Raw genomic sequence first — 23,506 nt, forward strand, 5'->3', positions numbered from 1 at the left:
GGTCAAAGTTCATATTAATATATTATGACTATATACCGTGTCATCTCGTGAACCGCTTGAATGATTTTGAAATAACCCATAAATGTTCAGCGTATCGTAAAACATCTGGCTCTTTCTTTCAGTCTCTGTCAGAATGGCGTCTAATTAACCGTTGTGGAACACGGAAAAACAACATTTCTCATTCCAATGAGTTTAATTTTATATCTTCAATATTTCAAACAGTACAACTTCAAGAACCTATCGTTTATCAATAACAGTAGCAGCGAAATTTCCAATGCATCGTATTTTTATTACTACCGTCCCATTATTCAATGCCAACGCCGTTTCAGGATATTTACTTTACAGTATGTGTTTCTGGTCAAAAGATATCAAAAGAATCTGATCAAACGATCAGGAAACGAACTGAATTGCAGACGTGGGAAATGGTTCGCGTATATACCCGACAGTCGCTTATGAATAATATAATTAGGGATTCTGACCGAAAGAAGACTCCCTAAGAAATTACGGCGGGGAATCCACGTGACCAAATGGTAGGTTTCAGTGCAAGATGGCGTCACCAAAACGCTCGACTCGAGCTGAAAATCAAGGCAATACATATAATTATAAAAGTTTCTTTATTTTTTAACATAGCCTATCATATGCCCACCTACCTAGTGTGTATTAGCATATCCATGTTTTCCTTGAAACTTTAACCGTTCTCGAGAACACTTCGGCAATATTTCCAAAATGTACGAAATCCGACTGGTAGGTTACAGTTCCATTTATCATTTTGGCTCGGATTTAGCAGAAAATGAGGTTGTAATTTGGGAAAATCGCAAAAAACACACTTCAGTTTTGTTTAAACATAACAGGCATATGCATTTGGCAACGAATATTTTAATGATTTTAAAAGATATGAGCACGAAAAGAAAATGATAGGTTGCAGCTCCGATTTTTGAAGAGATAGGTTGCAGTTCCATTTAAAGGTTGTCGTCTTGACTGCAAATTATGTAATGTGATTGTATCACTGATATTGTATACAAGCATGGAGGAATTGAAATGTGACAAACTGTTTTTATTTTTATGAATTAACGATATATATATATATATATATATACATATATATATATATATATATATATATATATATATATATATATATATATATATATATATATATATATATATATATATGGACACGTCGTGTATATAATATCAGGATGTTTAACATTTTTATTTATTTACTGCCGATATATTATTATGTGAAGTATTATGGATACAACTTTTCTCCCACCTCAGATAAGTACATCCAATAATTTAACCATGCTAGATATTCTTATCTTGCCCACGGGCAAAGATAAAATGCCCGTATGGAACTCCTTTTAATGGTCACCACATTGTAATTACCGCCCTTATTGAAGACTGTCGTCTGTAGCATCATGGAAACCTTGTCTTGTGGCAATATTTAGAATGCTAGTTAATTATTTCTCGCTTCGAATGTCACCATAAAACAGTTTTCACGCACCATTCAAGAAATAATGGTTCACTCTCCTTAGGACTATTTAAAGACCGATTTTACTATTGATTTAATCGGAATCACTGCGCGCATATCCATGACAACCACGAATTATCTCATATCCATACGCAATTATTTTCACTATGCACAAAAGAGTTCCAGCAAAAAACTCATTTTTACTTAATTATTTTTAACTGAGGTGGGAGAAAAAGCATCTACCATAGCCGCTCGCGTAAGAAAGGGTAAACCTCGTTTCCGCAAAACACCCTACGCTCGGGTCGGAATGAACTTATCTTACACTCTCGGCCATGGAAGAAACTTATAATCTTTATCCTGATCAAGTGTTAAAGATTTCTTTAGTTGAAGTTACCTTTAGGTAACACAAGGTTTAATAAATAAAAAATACCAATCACTCGTTTGGTATTTGTTCATTTAAACAAAGGTGGTCTCAATTGGTCCGAAGTTGTTCAACACGGCGCATTAATCGAAAGCTAACTCTTCAATATCTTACATCATATTTTTTCTAGTACTGATATTAAGTCAGGTAATGCATGTTCATAACACGGAAGGATTATAACAGCGACGAATGTAGTTTTATAATTAAACAATGGAGGAATAAGCTAGGTTTAAACCACATCATCCTGCGATTAAGCAATATTTTTACATATAAAATGCATGTTGACATTGAAAACCGGTGGAGTTTAATTCGTTGATCTTGTTCAAACGCAAGTAACAAAGTTAAACGTTATACTTAACTAAAATGACAAACATTGCCTTTCATGAGTTCTGCTTACATGAACTGGTGACCAAATATGTATTACATGTAATATGTAAGGAGCGATTTAAAAGTTCAAACGTAAATGGGTAATAAATATACAAGCTCATATAGGAAGTTGCTTTTGACATGCACCAATCGGCATTCTACAACAATTAACACAAAATGTTGATTGATTAATATTATAACGCACACACATATATATATTAAAGCTAAAATATCAAATGTAAGAACGGCATCAGCATAACATGAACTTTTTATTATGATATTTACAGTGAAAATGGATATATTTGTCGTGTTTTTTTGCTATGAGAATGGCACATGAGTCTTTTCCGATGATCTTTGTTGGAAGCTGTTTCGACAAATTTCATCTAGCCTTTTCCCAACGTACACCTAAAGTTTCCCTTTGTATTGCATTTCTGTCTGTGGGTGCTGTCGCTTGCTTTCTGCGTGAGGCCAGTCTTGACTTCACCTTGTGATCAAACGAATGCTCACTGAACACTTCTTTTGTTTTGTTGTATCGCTGCCATTTGTTTTGGTTGGCTGTTTAGATATCCTGCATTCATTTCGTTTAGGTTGATGAAGGGAAAGACTCTCTTATTCGTGTCATTGGTCTAAAAGATAAAAATGCATTCCATATGATATATCGAAAATTGCAAAACATCGATTGACACGTCATACAATAAAAGTGTGTGCAGATTTTATCACAGATAATGGTTTAACAATTCAACTCTAAACGTGTAATACATCAATTTGTCACAGAAAACAAATCATTAATGATGGTAACCTTATAAATTTGTAAGCAGAAAAATCAAAAGTATAAAAACAGCAGTCTCGATGTCATTTTCAATGATTTTATAATTTTAGATGATGTTATAACTATGTAAAAAGAACAATGGTATAGAAAAATATAAGTTGAGTTTTATGGGAACCTATATGTTTGGCTTGAACACTAAAACTAAGTCAAAGAATCTGCAGTCCAGACGGCAACCTAAATATGGAACTGCAACCTATCTCTTCAAAAATCGGAGCTGCAACCTATCATTTTCTTTTCGTTCTCATATCTTTTAAAATCATTAAAATATTCGTTCCCAAATGCATGTGCCTGTTATGTTTAAACAAAACTTCAGTGTTTTATGCGATTTTCCCAAATTATAACCTCATTTTCCGCTAAATCCGAGCCAAAATGATAAATGGAACTGTAACCTACCAGTCGGATTTCGTACATTTTGGAAACATTGCCGAAGTGTTCTCGAGAACGGTTAAAGTTTCAAGGAAAACATGGATATGCTAATACACACTAGGTAGGTGGGCATATGATAGGCTATGTTAAAAATTAAAGAAAAGATTATTATTATATGTATTACCTTGATTTTCGGCTCGAGTCGAGCGTTTTGGTGACGCCATCTTGCACTGAAACCTACCATTTGGTCACGTGGATTCCCCGCCGTGTGCTTTGTCGATGAATTCCTAGTTCCAACAGAAGTACTTTGGTCGAGGAAATAACCAGTAATGCTATGCATACAGGTCGGGTAAAACATACAGTTATTAAGAAAGGGCAGTAACTGTTGTCATGGTAATTAACTGCCATTTAACTTTGAATAATTTGCAACACGCGGATATTACAATTGTGAAATGCAATATTAGTGAACAAGTAATAAAATGCATTAATTAAATGCATGCTTTCATTCAACAAATAATATGGTAAGTACTTATCATATGACAATACAAACTGGAAATAATATTCATGTTTTGGAAATGCAATAACGTATCACGATGCACCATGCAGTTCCCAACATAAACAATACGGCGAAATCGACAGTTCCTTGACAACTATAGGAATTACTTAAATCGGTAAATACAGTATTCGGTAAAAACTGTTAACAAGCATTTTTTAAATGATATTTAGTTAATGACTACTTCAACACAAACCCCAAGAATTAGATTATGAATGAGCATGTATGAACAATTTGAATGAAAGTAAATCGTACAATGCTGATGCAATTCCAAATGTCAACAGAAGCATATTTACAATATAAAGACGTTGTGCAGAGTTCATGTTACAACCAGTTCTGTTTAAGATCAAGGTCACACCTAGAGGTCAAAGGTCATACGACAACATAACGTGTCTGCTCAATATGTCGTGAACCGCTTGAAGGTTTTTGAAATAACAACCAACAATAGTTAATCATATTGAAACGATATGCAGAACGCATGTTACAACAAACTCGGGTCAAGGTCACACCTAAAGGTCAAAGGTCATATGACAACATTTCGTGTCTGCTCCATATCATTTTAACCGCTTGAAGAATTTTGTAATTACTTGCCACAAATGTTCACCATATTGAGACGATGTATAAATCGCATTTAACAAGTAGCTCAATGATCACTCTTAGAGGTCAAGGGTCATATGACTATATTTTGTGTACGCTCCATATCTCTTGAACCACTTGGAGGATTTTGAATATTTGTAAACACAAAGTACAGCGTCTTGGCCAGGTGTCCCTAGTCGAGGATCCATCGCCAATGTAATGTTACAGTAGCATACAGAACACAGTAGTGTTCAGCAGACAAATAAACTCAATAAAATGGAAAGTTCATATGAAATGTACTTATTATTAGTCAGTCATATTTCAAACTTGAATTTCAATATACACTTAAAATGGAGTGAAACAGTTTAACTAGACTACCATAACATGAGGATAGAGGCTTCCAAGTCTCAAGCATTTTATTCAGATGTTCTGTTTCAAGCTCTCTATGTGTTTCATTTCATATTAGTTTTCATTTCCCATTGTTAAATGTCGTGTCTGAATGACATAACCATAGAGGGAGACATCTGTTTGTAATATAAAAAACCACCGTCCAGTTTTACTAGGGTTTCAAGTGAGACCAGCTCAAATCAACTCTTTATTTATATAATAAATGGTAAAACATGTACATTGCATTATCATAAATATTGATTTCACACAAAAATAATAAGCGGTATTTTTTTTTAAACAATACAAGAGAAGTTGCAATTAGTAGTACTTTTAAATGTTTCTTGATTCAATGACAGCCAGCTTTTATTAGAAAGAGTTTACATAACATTATTTACAAAAGCAAATATTCTATAAATGGAGAATACAATCATTCAACATTTATCACATGCACTATATATATAATTATGAACAATCTGCTTAAACAAACTACATGAGTGAAATGATCATATTTCAAGGTGTGATACAAGGTTAACATAGTAAACACATAGTTTGATTGTATCATGAAATGTATAATATGAGCTGTATTCAACATGATTCATTATTCATTATAACTGAAATAAAGGTAAAAGGAACGCTTGAAATGTTTCAAAACAGGCTACAAATTCCATATAATATAAAGAAGAACGTATCGCCGATACGATTGCCACTCACATATTGATATCACATCTGTTTCGTTTTTGAATATATCGGGTTATTGATATTTTACGCAAAATAATATTTGATGCAGAGATACATTAACAACATTAATCAACAAAGCGGTTAACAATGAAATGTGTACACATCTACTTATATACAAAACTGAAATAAAGCTAAAGGAATAATTATTGGTGCTATCAGTATATATGATTCTTTGAATGTTCTCATACTGAAAGTGAAATGTTTGTCCTGTAACTGGACACTGAGAAAAGTTAATAGAACATATCAAAATATAACAAAATGAATGTTATTTGATCTTTTCTCAGTTACTTTTTCTCTTTTTCATTCACACTCAAAAGTTTCTTTTGCGACTCACTTTTAGCTTTTCGGAGCAATTTTAACATCATTTCTAACAATTTCGTCCTGTTAAAAGTCAACATGGTTTCTAGTTGCATGTATCGATAAATATTGTTCATAAAATGTTACCTTTTTAAAAGAGTCAAAAGCATTTTTCATAAAACCTTTTAGCTAAAACCGTCTGTATGCACAGTATTTATACTTTTGTCGTAGCCTACTTCAAAGGCAATCAAGATTTGCCACGTATGCTTGCTTGGTTTCAAGGTTGATTGCAAAGGCTTTCAATTCACTTTCGCCGACGATGATTCCTTGAAGAAGAGCGCTGTCAGAAGGCCAACCTGTACGGGGTGGACGTATTATCAAATTTCCTATTTCCTCACACTCTTCTTCTGCGGTGATGTACTTTGGATCCTCTTTTGTTGATTTGTAAACTAGTGACTCAATTGGACGCAGTGATGATAACAATATGGTCAAAGCGGTATCGGTATTAACCTGATACATTACAACGCTGTGAAACATCTGTCCATTCTTCAGAATTTCACCTCTTGTAATTAACTTGTTAAAAACCTCATTGCAAAGGACCATTCCATTCTGTGTTATTTTTAGCTCTTCCGGATCAGATCCTTCGTCGAAAGGTCTAGCAACGGAAAACCCATAGGAAAACCTTGCTATTCTTTCTGTAATAGCTCGTGGGTTTTTCCCATACAAAACTGCACCTTTCAAAACAGCCAATGAAGGATCGGGTGGAATGACGAGCCGAACTCCAGGTATTTCATTTTCAATGCGTTCTTGGACGTATTTCGATTCCGAAAATCCACCGACCATCAAAACGGTGTTGATCATGCCAAGTTCTTCGTTAAAGCGCATCTTTTTAATGAATTCAACAATACCATCCACTGCCTTGTCAAAAAATCCCTTCATGGTTTCAGCAGATAATTTTAACATACCATTGCGCGTAAGTTCAGCTTTTCCTGAATACTTTGCGTTGGCTTCACTAACTGCATCGTCGTAAGAAACATTGCAAGCTTCGAACGCATCTTTAAAATCAACCACAGGCAATCGAAAAAAAATCCATGATGAATCGCGCAGAAAGGTTCGTTTTTTTACTTCAAATGCTCTCTGAATTTCCATATACAAATGTGTTTGCTTTTCCAATAAGTGGTGTACAACGCTCTGTCCAAAAAAGTCTGAGAGAAATTCGTCAAACGCTTGATCGACCAAAATTCCCCCGTAAGCGTCGCCATCTGACCTTGCAATCTCTCTCAAATTGTGATCCTCTAGAATTTCATGAACTGTGAAATCAGCTGTCCCTCCTTTAAAATAAAAAAGAATGGATTGAAAATATTAAAACGATTTTTATGGGTTTTTTATGTTACAACCCGCTCCTTTCATCATTAAATTTAACATGCGATCGCATCTGTTATATAGTTATTTAGTTTATAAATGGTTAATTCCGTCTTTGTTTGAGTGAGCTATTTATAAATACATAGTGGGCGCTTTATTAACCAAATTACTCATGTTTACATTCGCGTCAAGATCACTCCTATTTGACATTTGGACCTGACGGATGTTATAATTATGTTAGCATTGTTGTAATACCTTTATTTGTTGTTGCATTTATGTAACAAGAAGAATTCTAACATCAAAGACGCGGTTGAATTGGATCAAGTATGTGACAACATATTTTAAATTTTATCAAAATAAACGTTCTAATGAGTGATGAAAATAAGAATGGGCGACATGAATTCATATATGAAAAGACAGTTTTCAATCGGTCATCTATACCTACTACACCTGTCCAGGTAAAAACTTCAGGTGTGTATTTTAACTTCTTTGTTGTTTTGATGTCAATATAGCAAATATGATGTATTTTTTGTATTATTTGTTTCCTTCAAAAATATACATTTAATGATTTATGCATGTTTATTTTTATTTTGCTACAGATCAGAGTGTAGTGTTTATTTAATTCATATGCAGTGCATGTACAGTAATAGAAAAATAAAGTTTGGCCAAGAAACGAGCACCTCCTTTCTTGTGTTTTCATCAAACTGTTTCAGCAATGCATACTACATTATACTACAATGAACATTTATGTATAATATTGCTTATTAAATTTTAAGATTCCTTCGACGCAGCGGATCATGAAATTCCTGTTCACATGAGGCAACAAGCGTGCTTGTGGTGGAGGCCTTAGTCGCCGATGAGTCAATGTTCGTGGACAGCAGGATGACGCTAAAAATTAACCTGACTGACATTCCTATGTGCTTCATGCAATCCCATAAGTTTTACCATTCACACAAAAACATCAAACAAGTCGGATTCTGTATATTTTGTAATTTATAAAAAATGGTGTCAGACTGTATGGTGTCAACACTTTGTGTTGCAAATAAATGTTTGTAGATTTTTTAGATGTTCATGTGTATATTTTAACCATATATGGAAATCATTCAAGTGTTAAATATTTATGCTGATTGGTTTTTGTATATGAAAAAATATTGCATATTCTGTATTTTCTTGAAATTTTTCTTTGCTTTATATGAAAATCGACACAATCAGTATTTGCAGTACAAAAGAAGTTAAAGTGTCTTTTGTATATATGTTTGTGTTTTCTATTACTTGTCTTAATTTGAACAAGATATCTACAAAAATAAGGAAAATTTTAAAAAAGATAGGCGTTAAATTCTGAGAAAGCCTAAAATCAATCTGGCGCTGTCTGGAATTTTCTGTGAAATAGTTTTAAGAAATAGTTTTAAGAAATACATTTGTTTGATCTCAAATAGCATTTGTTTGATCTCAAAACTAATATTTGTATATAATTATTTTTTAGTGTTATCATTCGTTCACTGGATGTAATCCTTCGTTTACAATATCATTGTTTAGTTAATAAGTGAATAAAATGTGAGGAAAAGTGAGTTAAATGACTATATATATTTGTTCGCTCTTCGCTCGCTCCTCTTTTGTACTTAATGCAAAACAATTATTTTTATTATTATTTCGCTCGCTCGCCCCATTATTTTTTGGAAAAAATCCGATGAACAAGTTATTAATTTGGTGTGGCCTAAGCGCTATCTAGACATGTGTTTAACCTTTCGAGTACTGGACTTGTTTCTGTAGTTTTTCATATAAATATTGTACCGTTTTTGTATCGTTCTTTTATCGTTGGAAACCAGTCAGAGCTTTCACTTACTATTATTTTCAAGAGTAAACTTAACCCCTGGGTACTAAAATTGGGGGTAAAATGCAATTTTTTGGGGTATGAAATTAATAAATATTTTAAGTGTTTTTATTGATAAGTTACATTATAACAAATTGTAACATTTTGTATTGAAGTTACAACTTAACAACTATTTCAACCCCTTTCAATCAAAGTCTATTGTCTACAGGTTACAATTAACATTTGCTGTACTTCTGTTTTAAGCATGTCATACAATGCGTTAGACTTTTCTCCGAGTCAAATTTGAGCCACGAAAATTCAGCAAACCACTTCTTCTGAAATCATTTTGGATACTTTTTCTTAATCTTTGCTCTCGTTGGTTCATCTCCTGAAGTTTGCATAGGTTCATTGTTCGGTTTATTTGATGATTTGGATTTGTTTTCTCTATCAAAGCGCGAATGCACTGAAAGACTGTCTGCGGGCAAATATGTGAGTGTTGCAAATTTTATTTCTACAATGGGAATGGGTGAAGGGCACATAGAAGGTCAAGAGGGTCATGAGCGCTTGTGACCAGATTGGGCGAGGAAACAAACATATCTATATCTATTTTATGGCGTCTTGTGTCATTTTGTTTATGGAAAAGTAACTTCAATCGTCGTAATACCCTATCCCCATGTATCTAATGTTACAATGAATGCCCATTTCAATCGTTTCTTAGGAGTTTTCGTTACTTTGATTACCTATTATACGATAGGAAAGTATTATACATACTATATAATATATATCCTTTTATGAACACACACGTTTTGTTTAAGGAAAATCATTTATTTACAAACAGCTTCAGCAATAATTCCATTTAAAATGCACAGCTTATCACTTCAGTCGACATATCTCCCATCCCCATGTATTTTAAGTTATACTGCATACCCCTTTCAATCGCTTTAAACGGGTTTTCGGTGCTTTGATTAGATACCATACGTAAGGCGAGTTTTATTAACATACACTTTTTAATTGTTTAAGGGAAATGATTTGATTTTACGAACAACATCAGTAATAATTCCTTTCAAAATGCAGTGCTTATCAGATGGTCGTTTTCCCGCGATGAGGACAAACATGTGGTCAGTTAATGTATGTAGAAACTATTTTAAAATATCGGTCAGTTAATGTAGTTTAAACTATATTTAGATTATCGGAAATTGTCAGTTCCAAGAATGAGAATATGATTGTGCCTTTTCAAATTTTATTGATAAATACATGTTATTTTGTTTTATGTAAGTATCTGTGTAGAAATAGTACTAGTGCTGTTATGAATACTTCGCACTCTTTGGATTTTTTACAGTTTTAATCCGAACGACTTTGCTTCACCAATTGTATGCATAACTCGCTGTCGTATCAGGGCCGGCATGTGTGCTAAAATTAATTGAAAGCCTAATGTCTTAAACTTTGCCAATAATACACCGAAACGAAGCTTTAATGCAAAAAAATGAAAACATTATATTAGAAATATAAACGCCTAAAATCATAGAATGAATAGTATTTTGTTATTTTATAGCAGGGCTATCATATTTTGAAGCATTAGCATCGCGAAACCTGAGATACAACTATTTTGACTTTCAGACAATCATTTTTGTTTCTTATGTCATAAAAGTAATATAAAAATACACCATTACAAATAAGCGTGCTTCAAGGTCACGTCAGGTTATAATAACAAACCCTGCAGGTGATGGGACACTTGCGGTTAAGCGCGGAAATAGCCGAACAAGCATGGACTCATACTCGGAATGCAATACAACTAATCTATTTTTATGGTTTCGACGTCATTCTGCTATACATAGAGCGCACTAAGACAAAAAATGGGTTAAAACGACATGAACAGAAGTAGTTCTTTGGAGTTTGCGGTCTTAAGACTACCTGCGCGCATGCGCAGATTGTCTAAAAACCAAACGCTATCAGCTTCGATTGCATCGACATTTTGGATGCAGACGGAATTCCCGTGTGTAGATTGGTTACAATGTTTCGCAACTTATCTTCATTTCGCCAGGCGTAAAAAGTTATAACCCGTCTACATTGTAATGACGTCACCGAGCAGATTCTGCGGTAAATCCAATCAATGGGACTAGATAATATTTGTCATGTCTAATTTAAGAACGTGGTGTCGGATTCCAGCGAAATTAATATTCGCCCACATGATTTTCGGAAACGCGCGATCTCGTACCGGGTGAAAAATGTATGCGTGATTTTTTTGATTTTTTTGAGTGATTTGCGTAATATATAACGTGAATGTGAACTCTGCCAGTGATATAAGACTGCTAACAAAAAATCAGATCGAAGTTTTTCATATGTACGTTCTAAAAGTGATGTTTGATGCCGAAAAGCTCATTTTTAGCTCGACTATTCGAAGAATAAGGAGAGCTAAACAACTGACCCAAGCGTCGGCCTCGGCGTCTGCGTCGGCGTCACCCCTTGGTTAAGGTTTTGCGTGCAAGCACACATAGGTAATTTTTTCAGTAACTACTTGAGGTATTGCATTGGGACTTTATACAATGGTACTCAACCATCCAACCTACTTAATTAACCAAGTTAGATAACCCTAGTTTGCATTTAATGCAAATAATATGCCTTTATTATTTGATTTAGAAATTCTGGTTAAGGTTTTGCGTGCAAGCACACATAGGTTAATATCTCAGCAACTATTTGAGGTATTGCATTGAGACTTGATACAATGTTACTCAACCATCCAACCTACCTTATTAACCAAGTTAGATAACTATAGTTTGCATTTAATGCAAATAATAGGCTTTTATTATTTGACTTAGAAATTCTGGTTAAGGTTTTGCGTGCAAGCACACATTAACAGGTTAATATCTCAGCAACTGCTTGAGGTATTGCATTGAGACTTGATACAATGGTACTCAACCAGCAAACCTACTTAATTAACCAAGTTAGATAACTCTAGTTTGCATTTAGTGCAAAATAATTGCCCTATATTATTAGACTTAGAAATTCTGGTATATGTTTTACATGTAACCACTTTTAAGTCAATACCTCAGCGAATACATCATGTATTGCATTTAAACTTTACACACAGGCTCACAACCATTTAACCATCTTATTTAATCAAGTAAGATAACTCTATCTTTCATATTGTATAATTTTTACCTCTTTATTATGCGACTTAGAAATTCTGGTTAAGGTCTTGCATGTTAGCACACATAGAATAATATCTCAGCAACTACTTGATGTATTGCATTGATGTATATTCAACCACCCAACCTAATTGAATAACCAGGTTAGATAACTTTTTTTGCAAATAGTGGCCCTTTATTATTACACTAAAAAATTCTGGTTAAAATTTTGCATGTAACCACATTTATGTTAATATCTGAGCATAGTATGTATTGCATTGAAATCTAATCTAACCGTGATCTGATATTATATCACTAGTATTATAGTTTCCAGATATTTTACCCCAAAATTAATTCATTCCAAAACAAAAAATAAAAAAGTTGCCAAAATAGTCAATCTGTTAAAGTGCAGCTTTTAAACAGTTGACAGTTATATGCGTTAACATGTAGCGAATTTCATACACGGTGCTTTTTACTGGCAAAGGGAAATATGAATGCCTTGAAAAAATAAGTAATTGATGAGATTTTATATTTCTTACAATCTAAAAAGTTATCCATAGACACTTGTGTAAACATCCATCCCTATATTCGTAAATATCGATTATTAAGAATTAGGAACCTCTGGTTATATTACAATAAAACGAAATACTCCGTTTAATGTATATAAGATATAGAGGATATTTGTTTATTTCAGTGTAAGATCGTATTTTATTTCACGAGTGTCATAGAAAAACATATATTTTTACCATTGGCCGAGTGAAAATATAGTTTTTCTATAATCACGAGTGGAAAACAAATACGATCTTACACTGAAATAAACAAATTTTCTGTTTCTTTTATGCTGATTTTCCAAGTTTTATAAAATTTTAATTAATTTTCTTAAATACCCCCTTTTTGAAAAGGGTATTATATACGCCGCTGCACGTGCCCTCATGCAAAATTGTAGCTGTCAATTTTCTATTTCGGTTTGTTGAAAGAGTTCTCTGATATTATTTTTTATATTTAATTATTCGCTCGTTTTTTAGTGCAAATATATTATGAACAATTATCAATGAAGTTTTATCAGTGCATCAATGTTAAAAAAATAGCAAAAACACTATTAATTAAAGCGTGGTATGAATACATAACCAAATTACTACGCCGCCATTAATTAAACCAAAATTTGTAAAGTCGAATATGTTGGCAAAACAATTGCAGATAATCATTGTACATTAAACATTTTTTTTAGTTTAAGAGTGTGTTTCATGATACATGATATTCAGTCATCTTACTGTCAGACACCAGTCTGTTTTGTTTGAAGAAAGATCGATTTCCAGGTAATGATGAGGACCACGCTAGTTTGTTGACATATTTTGAAGCGTGGGTGGGGTATAATTTTTTAGTAAATCTGTGAGTTGTTGCGTGAATTTTCCGGGAAGTTTGTATTACGTATTACAACGACAAACAGTTCAAAGTACATTTGAACGATGATATAACAATATTTATGTTCGAACAGTTGTTTTCGTCTGTAATTTGTTTGATATGAAAGCAAACGTTCGAACATTCAGCTTCAACTTGTTCAAGATCAAGAAAACGTTTAAAAAACGGGATAATCAATTTTCTAATAAACGGTAAGTTTTTAATTTCCAAATATATCTTTGTTTAAACTTATGTAACAGTTCTTTAAATTTCAAATATTTTATTTGCAAACATTTTCTGTTTCAAAAGTGAAGTGTTCTGTTTTAATTAATGGGAAGTAACTACAATGGCTGTTAAAAGTACTTCTGAAAGTTGATATTTTCACTCCTTATTTTGCAGTGAAAATATTTAATTGATATTTCACTGATAAAACTCCATATTTCATCGAAAAAAATGATAGAAATTTGTGTATGAAAAATATAAGAAAAATGTTACCGCCTAAATCAGCAACAATATATTTATGTCCGACAGGAAACGGTTCCAGTGCAACTGTGTCGTCAACCTTCACAATTTTACATGATTTTTGAATGTTGCAGAAAAAGGACGCAGCCTCTGGTTCCAAAATAAGTTTTAGGTCTTCGTCTTCAATTTCAGCCTTGAAAATGTAAAGGTAAGAGTGGTCTAATGGTAAAGGTATCCGCCTTTTATCTAAGAGGTTGTGAGTTCGAACCCCACGAAGGGGAACATTCTCATGCCCGCCGAAAATGGGCACCAGTACTGGTTTCTACCCAGAAAACGGACTTTAACGTGGTTTCTTAAGCATTCAGCTTTCGTCACAGTCGGATTTAAATACATTAATACAAACTTAAATGTAATAAATGTTTATACCCAGTTGTTAGTGATGTCGTTACGTTTACTGTTTATCAAATCTATGGAGATAAACGAAGATTGAATTTGTACGTTAAAGTGAAATTCATTAGCTAAACTAAACCTTGTTTGCTGCTTCTCGCATAAACTGCTTAGCCGCGTCTGACCAGATTGCCGGAACTGTAATAACCCACAGCACATCATCTTCAGTAATTCCCGTCATGTTTCTACTCAGTTGTTTGTAGGTTTCTTCTGAAAGGTGCTTAATCACTTTTGAGAAAACATCAAGTGCTGGAAGCTCTTTCCCGTTAAGGTCCTTTATCTTCGTTTCACGAGAAAGTTTCTGCAAACAAGGTAACGCGTATCTGTATATGAACAAGTACAAAACGTGGCAAAAATTAGTTTTGTCGCAAGCATTAAGATACATACTCAATAGATTCTTCAAAAAATACCTTGGTTTTGTAGAGGCTCATTTTGAAATGCTGAAAGAAGTAAAATCCTTCTGTTTTATCCTCAAGACACAGAGCCATATATTTTGTTTCTGCATCGTATCCAAATGCGCTGAAGGTTGTGTCTGGATTAAGAAGAACGCAAGTCGGACCCTTCTCACTTTTAAAGCCTTCTGCCTGAAAAAGGCTGCAGATGATTGAATCATCTTGCAATTTCTGGGTCGAAAATGCATATCCAGTAAATGTAGTGCCAAAGTCAATAGCTGCAACCATAAGATGTTTCTTTTCTGGTTTCGTTGATGTAGGCAAGGCATCTGCTGACAGTTTCCTTGATGAATCTTCACCCTTTGCCGTAGCCATGACTTATTCGCTTAAATGTTGGACTAGTTGGGTTGTTCCTGTAGTTAACATTCAATTTGTATAAGTATTAATATATTTTCAAAACGCGAAATGACACGTACCTAATAAACAGTTTCATTTACTTCAAACGTCGCACCAAGATAGTGTTTAATATGTATCACATCACGCTATTTTTGACCAAAATCTCGATTCGAAAGTAAAATCATTATTACAATCATAATGAACCGAACTGTAATAAAGTATACACCAAAACACATTTAATAAGTATCCTTTATAGTCAAGCTGTATTCTAAAGTATTTGATTTTTATACATAACATATACACAATAACTACTATTGAAAATAAGCGTTTGAAGGAAACTCCTGGTGAATAATATTTTGTTAAAATGTTGTGATGGTCGCATTAAAATCTGACAATGACTACAACCAATAGGTAGTGTTATTACGAAAAACCTTGATGCATTGATTCTGGGGTAAACACACTGGCGTCTTTATTGTTTACCAGCATTGTTTTTTATCCATACTATTTACGTATGGGTAATGAGCAACATACTGGCAGTGCACTTGGAACTTTTTGTGAACGTTCTCGGCAGCCACTATCACTGTATTGTTACATATAACATGCAATGTAAATCTGCGTTTATAAAGATCTACAAGTAAATAAATTAATACGTCATAATGTACGGAAAACATCTCGATTTATTTTCATTGTCGGAACTGATCCGATGGATTCTCGAAGTTCGACAAAATTTCATTGAAATTGACCGAAAGTTTCGGTCATCATTTTAGTGGATGCTATTGAAAAACATAGATTGTTAAGGAAGTGATGGGTTGCTTAGGTAATCAATGGTTGCTAGAAGTCATAATCTCCTAAGGGAGTCATTGGCTGCTATGGATGAGGTAAATGGAACAGATATAATTTATTGCAAAGGGTTTCATTGGTTGCTTAGGAAGTCATTGGTTACTATGGAATTCTTTGGTGGCTATGGAAGTTAGTAGTTGCTATTGAAAGCCATTGGTTGCTCATGATGACTTCCTAACGAAGTCATTTATTACTACGGATGAAGGTAGATGGTATGGATTTAGTCATTAGTTGATATGGATATATGCAGTTGGTAGTAAGTTAGTGGTGTCTAAGGAAATCATTTGTGGCTAATAAGTAATTGGTTGCTAGGATAATCATTGTTAGGCAAGGCAGTTATGAGCTTCTCACGAAGTCAATAATTTCTATGGAAAAAAGTAGTTGGTACGGAAATCATTGGTTGCTAAGGAAGTCCTCGCTCGCGTTGAAAGTAAGTGGTTACAAGAGAATCATTGGTTGCTAAGAAAGACATAGGTTACATAGGAAGTCAGGAGTTGTTATGAATATAGGCGGTTGTTAGGAAGAAAGTGGTTGCTAAGAATAACATTGGTTGTTTGGAAAAACAATAATTTCTTAGGAATTGGTAGGGTACTAAGGAAGTAGAGATAAAGAATGATATGGTTACGTAGTAAGTCATTTGTTGATAAGAAAGTCATCAGTTGATATGGATTCATTGTTTGCTATACATGTAGGTATTTGTTAAGGTTGCCATTTTTAGTTAAGGAGGTTATTGGCTACTAAATCAGTCATATGTTGCTAAAGAAGTCATTAGTTGCTATAAATATAAGCCATTGGTAGGAAGTAAGTGATTGCTCGAAAAGTCATTGGTTGTTTGGAAAGTCATTAGTTACTTAAGAATGCTTGAGTTACTAAGGAAGTTAATGCTAAAAAATTATATGGTTGCTAAGCTAGTCATTTGTTGATAAAGAAGTCATTGGTTGCTATGGAATTCATTGTTTGCCATGAATGAAGGTATATGCAGAGGTTGACATTTTCTAGCTAATGATGTCGTTGGTTGCCAAGACAATCAAAGGTTGCGAAAGAAGCCATAAGTGGCTAAGGTAGAAGTGGTTGCTCAGGAAGAAATCGGTTGCTTAGGAAGTCTTTGGCTGCTTAGGGGTCAAAGGTTGCTGAAAAAGTAACTGATCACTAAGTTAGCCAATGGTTGGCAAGAAGGCCTTTTGTTGATAAGGAAGTCATTGGCTGAAAAATGAAGTCATTGATTGCTAAGGAAAAAAGTGGTCGCTTAGGTAGTTATTGTTTGCTAAGAAAATGATAGGTTGCTTAGTAAGTAAGTCGTTCAAATGGAAGCCCTTGGTTGCTAAGGAAGACATAGGTTGCTAAGGAAGTCATTGGTTGCTATGAATGTAGGTAGTAATCGCTACATAGGGCTTCCTATCAAATATCAAAGGTTTTTGACTTGCAGTTTAACAGGAGATTTTACTATCAAAGAACAAGAAACAGAAGCAAAGTATTTTTATATTTTCCTACCCCTGCCTCCTTTGTAGATTATTAGAGAACATGGGTCTGCCGGAGCGTGGCCAGCGTCAAGCCCATGGGCATTCATTGAGCATTTTGGTAAAAGTCCACTACATGAAATATTATGACAGATATCAATGGTCTGAGAAATGCTTGTTGAAGATTTTTCAAATGTTACTATATAAGTTAATAGAAAACTTTGACACTCGAGGCGGGGCCAGCTTTGACACAGATACCATTATTTGAACAAAATGTTAAACGTCCACTACATGAGGCTACGAACTATCAAGGATCTGCCCTTTTTATCAGAGAAGACGATCTTTAAAGATTTATAGCAATTTTGACACTTTTAAGGGCCATAATTCAGTCACGCATTGGCGGAACTGGCTGTATTTTAAAAAGAACTATTGTCTACGTTTCGTGAATATCGGATAACAAGCTGTATTGTTTTGCAACTTTGATGTTTTCAATGTCCATAATCTAGTCATGCCTGTTGGATCTTGCTGGTTTTCGACAGGAACCGAGCTTTCAAAGATTTCTAACTATTGAATAAGCTTGTTTGAGAAACAATAAAACTAAAGACTTGCGTACATAAGGACTCTAAGATGAACTGATTGATCTGATGTACTGGTAAGTTACACAAGCCAAATAACGTACCGCAACCTTTTTCTGATTTTTGTTGAAAATATTTCTTTGCCAGCTAATTCATTTTGATAGAATCTTAATGTTTAAATAATATACGCTGATGCCTACACTGCTAATTAATCAATAACCGGTGGTCATTAACCATTTGTCTACTATTAAGGTCAATCAGTTAAAGGTTTATACAGTCTTGAAATTCATTTATAGTGGAGTAGTTAAAATCTGTTGAATTTGAAAAGAGAGGCAACAAATGAAGATATAAGCAATGTTGTATATTTAAAGTCACAACGTCTGTATTTTATCGAACTGGTGCCATAACTTGCAAATACATGGTGCGAACCGAAAAAAAAATCGAAAAAGGCGTCCAAGATAACTGCAGTTAAATTCAGTTAAATTTTACACTTTGATATGGCAATGTTCATTAACAAAAGAAGTGTTAATTTTCATATTGACATTATTTCTCCCATAATGTTCTTTAAATTGTTATACAACTTCACTTTAATGTCATTTCATGGTCAAAGTATGAAAAATACCTCCAAATTAGATTGTACCTGAACACCTTTTTTAAATTTAATTGTATATTGACTGTTCCTTAATTCAAAATGAGAATAAAATACAGTCATATCTTTGAAAGCAGTTTTAAGCTTAAGAGGACGAGGTTGTATTGATGAGATGAAATAGCACAATGACACTCGTATTTACCATGGGCACTCATGTATGCAATGTTCAAGGATATGCATTTGTATTATCAGTTTTCTCATACGCCTAGATAAAGCATTATTAAGCTGTTGGGACATTGTCCACAAACATTATAAAACTTGCAAAATATTCCTACAGACAGTTCAAGATCGATTTAAAAAGAGGAGATATAGTGCTGTCTATGACATTAATACTCAAGCCATATTCACTATGTACAAGCTTTTTATTATCACCGTGAAGCTATGCTACAAAACAGGTTAGCATGAATACCATGGGTGACATCTACAGCCAGAAGTTACTCATGTTTTTTATAATTGCTTTTTTTTGAATGACGAAATAAAGTGTGTTAAATCATAAGGAGTGTTAAAACTTAGATTTTGACGACTGGAGCCCTTCAACAAATGCTGATATATGCTCAAGTATTTTCTTGAAGTCCACGATTTTAAATAGCTTTAGTAACGCGATACAACAAAAGGCTTAAAGCTTAAGTTATCATTCTGTTAGTATATGAATCCTTGTGGGCGTGAGGTTTTGTTGTCAGTTTTCACTATTTCTTTGACTGTTCCGGCATGGGTTCGCACCCAAGTAAATCAGAATATATGAGACGCTTGTAGAATGTGATACAAAGTTGGCAATTTCAATTTCGCGGAAAATGTGTTTAAGTTTTATAAAATGTATTTGACTAAAATTTAATGGCACTAAACATGAGCGAATCCCTTTAAAAAAGAAGAAAAGACAAAAACTACCATTTCGGACATGTCACAGGAACCATATATATAATCTTATTTGGCTGTAAATCTAAAACAACACAACACCATTGGATGTATCTGTTTCTCAAAGTGCTTCTTTTTATCATACATTACTCAGGGGCGGCTCTAGGAGTCTATGTTAGTGGGGGCGTAACTCAGGGACATAACATTTTGACTTTTACCCCTCCCTCAGAACCGAAATATATTTTGGTTACAGTGTTGGAAGGTGGGTTTGGAACTCCCCCAAGGAAATTTAACAATATCTAGTCCGAAATGGTGCATTTTGGGCGTATTTTATAACTGTTTTCTCTTATATTAAAATAAAATAAACTTGAACATCTTCTGTTACTGGCTTTTTCAATTTCCGGGTCATTTTACGTAAAGAAATGTTGTTGTTGTTCTTGCTCCTTAACCAATTTCAAAATGCAAATTTAACCAATATTGACTGTTATTACTTAATATGTATGGCTAGATTATATTTGAAAAAAGTAATATCATACTTAAATCAGAACATTTTTAATCATGTTTCATCTCTTTCCATATATCAAAACTTAAATGTTACAAATGTTCCTACAATAGTCAATCCAGTCTCTACAAGTGAGCGTATGATATTTGTGTGAGTTTAATGTTAGCCCAATCAGTCGGAATTATCAATTGAATCAAGTGCTTTACAAATCAAGTGTGTACATACTTTACTTCCAAATTAACCAAATGCATTTCGGCTCAGGTTTAATTTATGAGTGTTAAGCCTCCATAACGCGTACAATACAATGTAAATACAATGTCCAATTAACCACAACTTGGCCCAGAGCCCCAGCCAAAAAAATATCTTTTAGATACATAACATAACATTACATATCGTTATCCAGCATTATAAGGCATATGCACATTTATAACCATATAATAAATACAATATGGAACAGTGAAGACACAAACTATTTACAGAGCGGTCAAGCATTAAAGTAAGTAGATGTCATGTGACAAAATATACATGGTTACAATTTACATATTCAAATACGTTAAGATTAGCATTCTGATAACTGATAAAATAGGTCCCCAATAGCACTTTATATGATTGCAATATAAAGCCCATGCTGTAGGTTTCTTACGACAGAGGTTTTCTCCAATAATTTCTATTCTAGATTTAGTCAAGCGAACTCATTATAAAAAAACGACAGGTTCTAACAAAGCCAAGCTAGAGCTTATTCCAGAACTCCTCTGCCTAACAATCATCCTTCGTAGGTCTACCATGTATTCAGTAAAACTTTTGTTACTCTGTTTGGTGCAAAACTACCATTTTTGTGCTCTATGGGCCCACTACAAAGTACATACTCACAATTTGGCGATATTTGAAACCATTTACTGTCAAACAAAGCCAAAAGAGGTACTACTCAAGCAAAGTCAATGTTCAATAAATGAACTACAATTTATCAAGCTAATCTAGGATCAAACATACTATTACATGGCTCATTAACACCCGGAACAAGATAAACTAATATGCAGCTTAATTAAGTTTTCAAATAAGCTAAATTCTGCACAAGCGTAAAGCCCATACAGGACAAAACAAATTAATCAGCAGTTCAAACACACAACGCGTCAAATAAACAAAATGTTGTCTAGCATAAAACCCATTGGGAGCCAAACAAATGTATGTGCAACTTTAATTTGGACTTTTCAATGCCTAATGTACCACATTATGGCAAAAATTATACATTTAAGTAGAGTCATGGGCTTAGAAAATGGCTGCCATCTTGTCTGTTGTCTTGGCTTCCATGGTAACTTGCATAATAACGCGTTGAGGCATCTTCGACGAATTACAAAATGTTGTGGCTCCAATGACTGCTTGACGTGTTTAAAAGTTAAGCCTGTAACAGCAAGCGTTGTCCTAGATCTATACTTACGCTATAACGTTTGATTAAAATTGATATTCCCTAAATTGCTCGCGGTTCATTTTCGTCTTATATCATCACTCTGACGTTGGACTCTATACAGTCACAAGGTTCCGGTTATGTCGTAAAGTAAAACATGGAACTGTTGACTACGGCCAGTTGACTGCTCCGTTTTAGACATAGATCAATGTTGCATGCAAAATATCTAGGTAATGTTTTTGACAATCGTTTTCACAAGTAATTACAATAAATTGCGTATTTAAACAGACATGCATCTACAGAAGTAGCACACACAATGAGTGATAATCCTGACATGAGCGGCAAACAACTGTGTCGATGTCCGAATCCAACGGCGTTCCGCTCAATTTTTGGTGTCTAAAATGTGGATTAATATCATTTTTGATACATATAATGAAATAAACATCACATTTGAAGATAGTTCACTCCTTTGATATACAAATGAAAGTAACAAGGTATGTAACTCAAACTTTCTGAATCTCACTGGAGAGATTTTGTCAAAATTCTAATTCACCATTCAAACAATAGATTTGCACATACGTGTATGTTGCCTATTGGTAGTCTGTAAAGATTCCAATTCATACTGTTACTAGTCCACTGTGCGTTATCTGGTTCGTTAGTTTTTACTAATTTTTTTCACGATTATAAATACAGCTGAAAACTGATATAAATCACTTTCGAGTCCGTTTCCGCGAACTCACAACCTATTGAGAGACAAACACCTATAACACTGGACAACTCTCACCCCTCAATGAGCCGATGATTAAATAATAATAATTTTAAAGTTCCGTTGTATCTCCAATAAGCCATTTTTAACTCTATAGTGGCCAATATATGTCCGTCCGGCCGTCTGTAAAGCGTCCAATTCGTATTGTTATATAGTCCAACGGTTGGCCCATGGGCCTTTGATAAAGTTTCAAGTGTGAAGAGTCCAATGTCTTTGCTTTAGGGATACGTCTGTAATGTTTTCAATTAATTACTGTATAGATTCCAATGTATGTGCTATATGGGTACGTATGTAAAGTGTTCAATTAATAACTGTATGGAGGCCGATGTCATGCTATATGGGGACGTATGTAAAGTGTTCAATTAATTACTGTATGGAGTCCACTCTCATGCTACATGGGGACGTATGTTAAGTGTTCAATTAATAAATGTATGGAGTCCAATGTCATGCGATATGGATACGTCTGTAAAGTGTTCAATTAATTACTGTATTGAGTCCAATGTCTGTGTTGTATGGGTACTTATGTTAAGTGTTCAATTAATTAATGTATGGAGTCCAATGTCATGCTATATGGCGACGTATGTAAAGTGTTCAATTAATTACTGTATAGAGTACAATGTGTGTGTTATATGGGTACGTCTGTACAGTATTCAATTAATTACTGTATACAGTCCAATGCGTGTACTATATGGGTACGTCGGTACAGAATTCAATTAATTATTGTATAGAGTCCAATGTATGTGCTATATGGGTACGTATGTGAAGTGTTCAATTTATTACTGTACAGAGTCCAATGTCTGTGCTATATGGGTACGCCTGTAAAATGTTCAATAAATTACTGTATAGAGTTCAATGTATGTGCTATATGGGTTCGGTTGTATAGTGCTAAAATATTTACTGTGTAGAGTTAACTGTCATGCTACAGAGGTTCGTCTGTTAAGTGATCTTCAAATAACTGTACTGAATCCTATGTTTGCACTATGTTATATTGTTTTCTTCAATTGAAAATTTGCAACGTTTCTATTAATATATGTTTTGAGTAACTTTCTGTCTAATGTGTTACTGTA

The 23,506-nt window shown here is 34.0% G+C and overlaps 1 protein-coding gene across 2 annotated transcripts; it reads right to left on the bottom strand.

Moving 5' to 3' along the window:
- Positions 1-5,164: 5,164 nt before the first annotated feature.
- On the bottom strand, positions 5,165-21,830 carry LOC128244725 (heat shock 70 kDa protein 12A-like). Of its 2 annotated transcripts, XM_052962776.1 has the most exons (6): positions 21,707-21,773; positions 21,142-21,167; positions 15,019-15,413; positions 14,691-14,909; positions 14,195-14,354; positions 5,165-7,335 (listed from the first exon to the last, which is right to left on the bottom strand). In XM_052962776.1, exons 3-6 carry the CDS (start codon positions 15,373-15,375, stop codon positions 6,242-6,244), a joined length of 1,830 nt encoding a protein of 609 aa, XP_052818736.1. In that variant the 5' UTR covers positions 15,376-15,413; positions 21,142-21,167; positions 21,707-21,773; the 3' UTR covers positions 5,165-6,241. The 2 variants fall into 2 exon arrangements, with proteins under 2 accessions (XP_052818736.1, XP_052818737.1); XM_052962777.1 differs by lacking the exon at positions 21,142-21,167 and having other exon boundaries at positions 21,707-21,830.
- Positions 21,831-23,506: the final 1,676 nt, after the last annotated feature.

This window comes from Mya arenaria, chromosome 8, assembly GCF_026914265.1.
Source record: "Mya arenaria isolate MELC-2E11 chromosome 8, ASM2691426v1".
Lineage (NCBI taxonomy): Eukaryota > Metazoa > Mollusca > Bivalvia > Myida > Myidae > Mya > Mya arenaria.

Excerpts from the sequence above, each read along its gene's own strand:
- LOC128244725 (XM_052962777.1), bottom strand. The coding sequence starts at position 15,375 with ATGGCTACGGCAAAGGGTGAAGATTCATCAAGGAAACTGTCAGCAGAT. Across the intron at positions 14,910-15,018 it reads TGAGCCTCTACAAAACCAAG|AAACTTTCTCGTGAAACGAA; the intron begins GTATTTTTTGAA and ends CCTTGTTTGCAG. Across the intron at positions 7,336-14,194 it reads TATTGTTGCTGATTTAGGCG|GAGGGACAGCTGATTTCACA; the intron begins GTAACATTTTTC and ends TTTATTTTAAAG.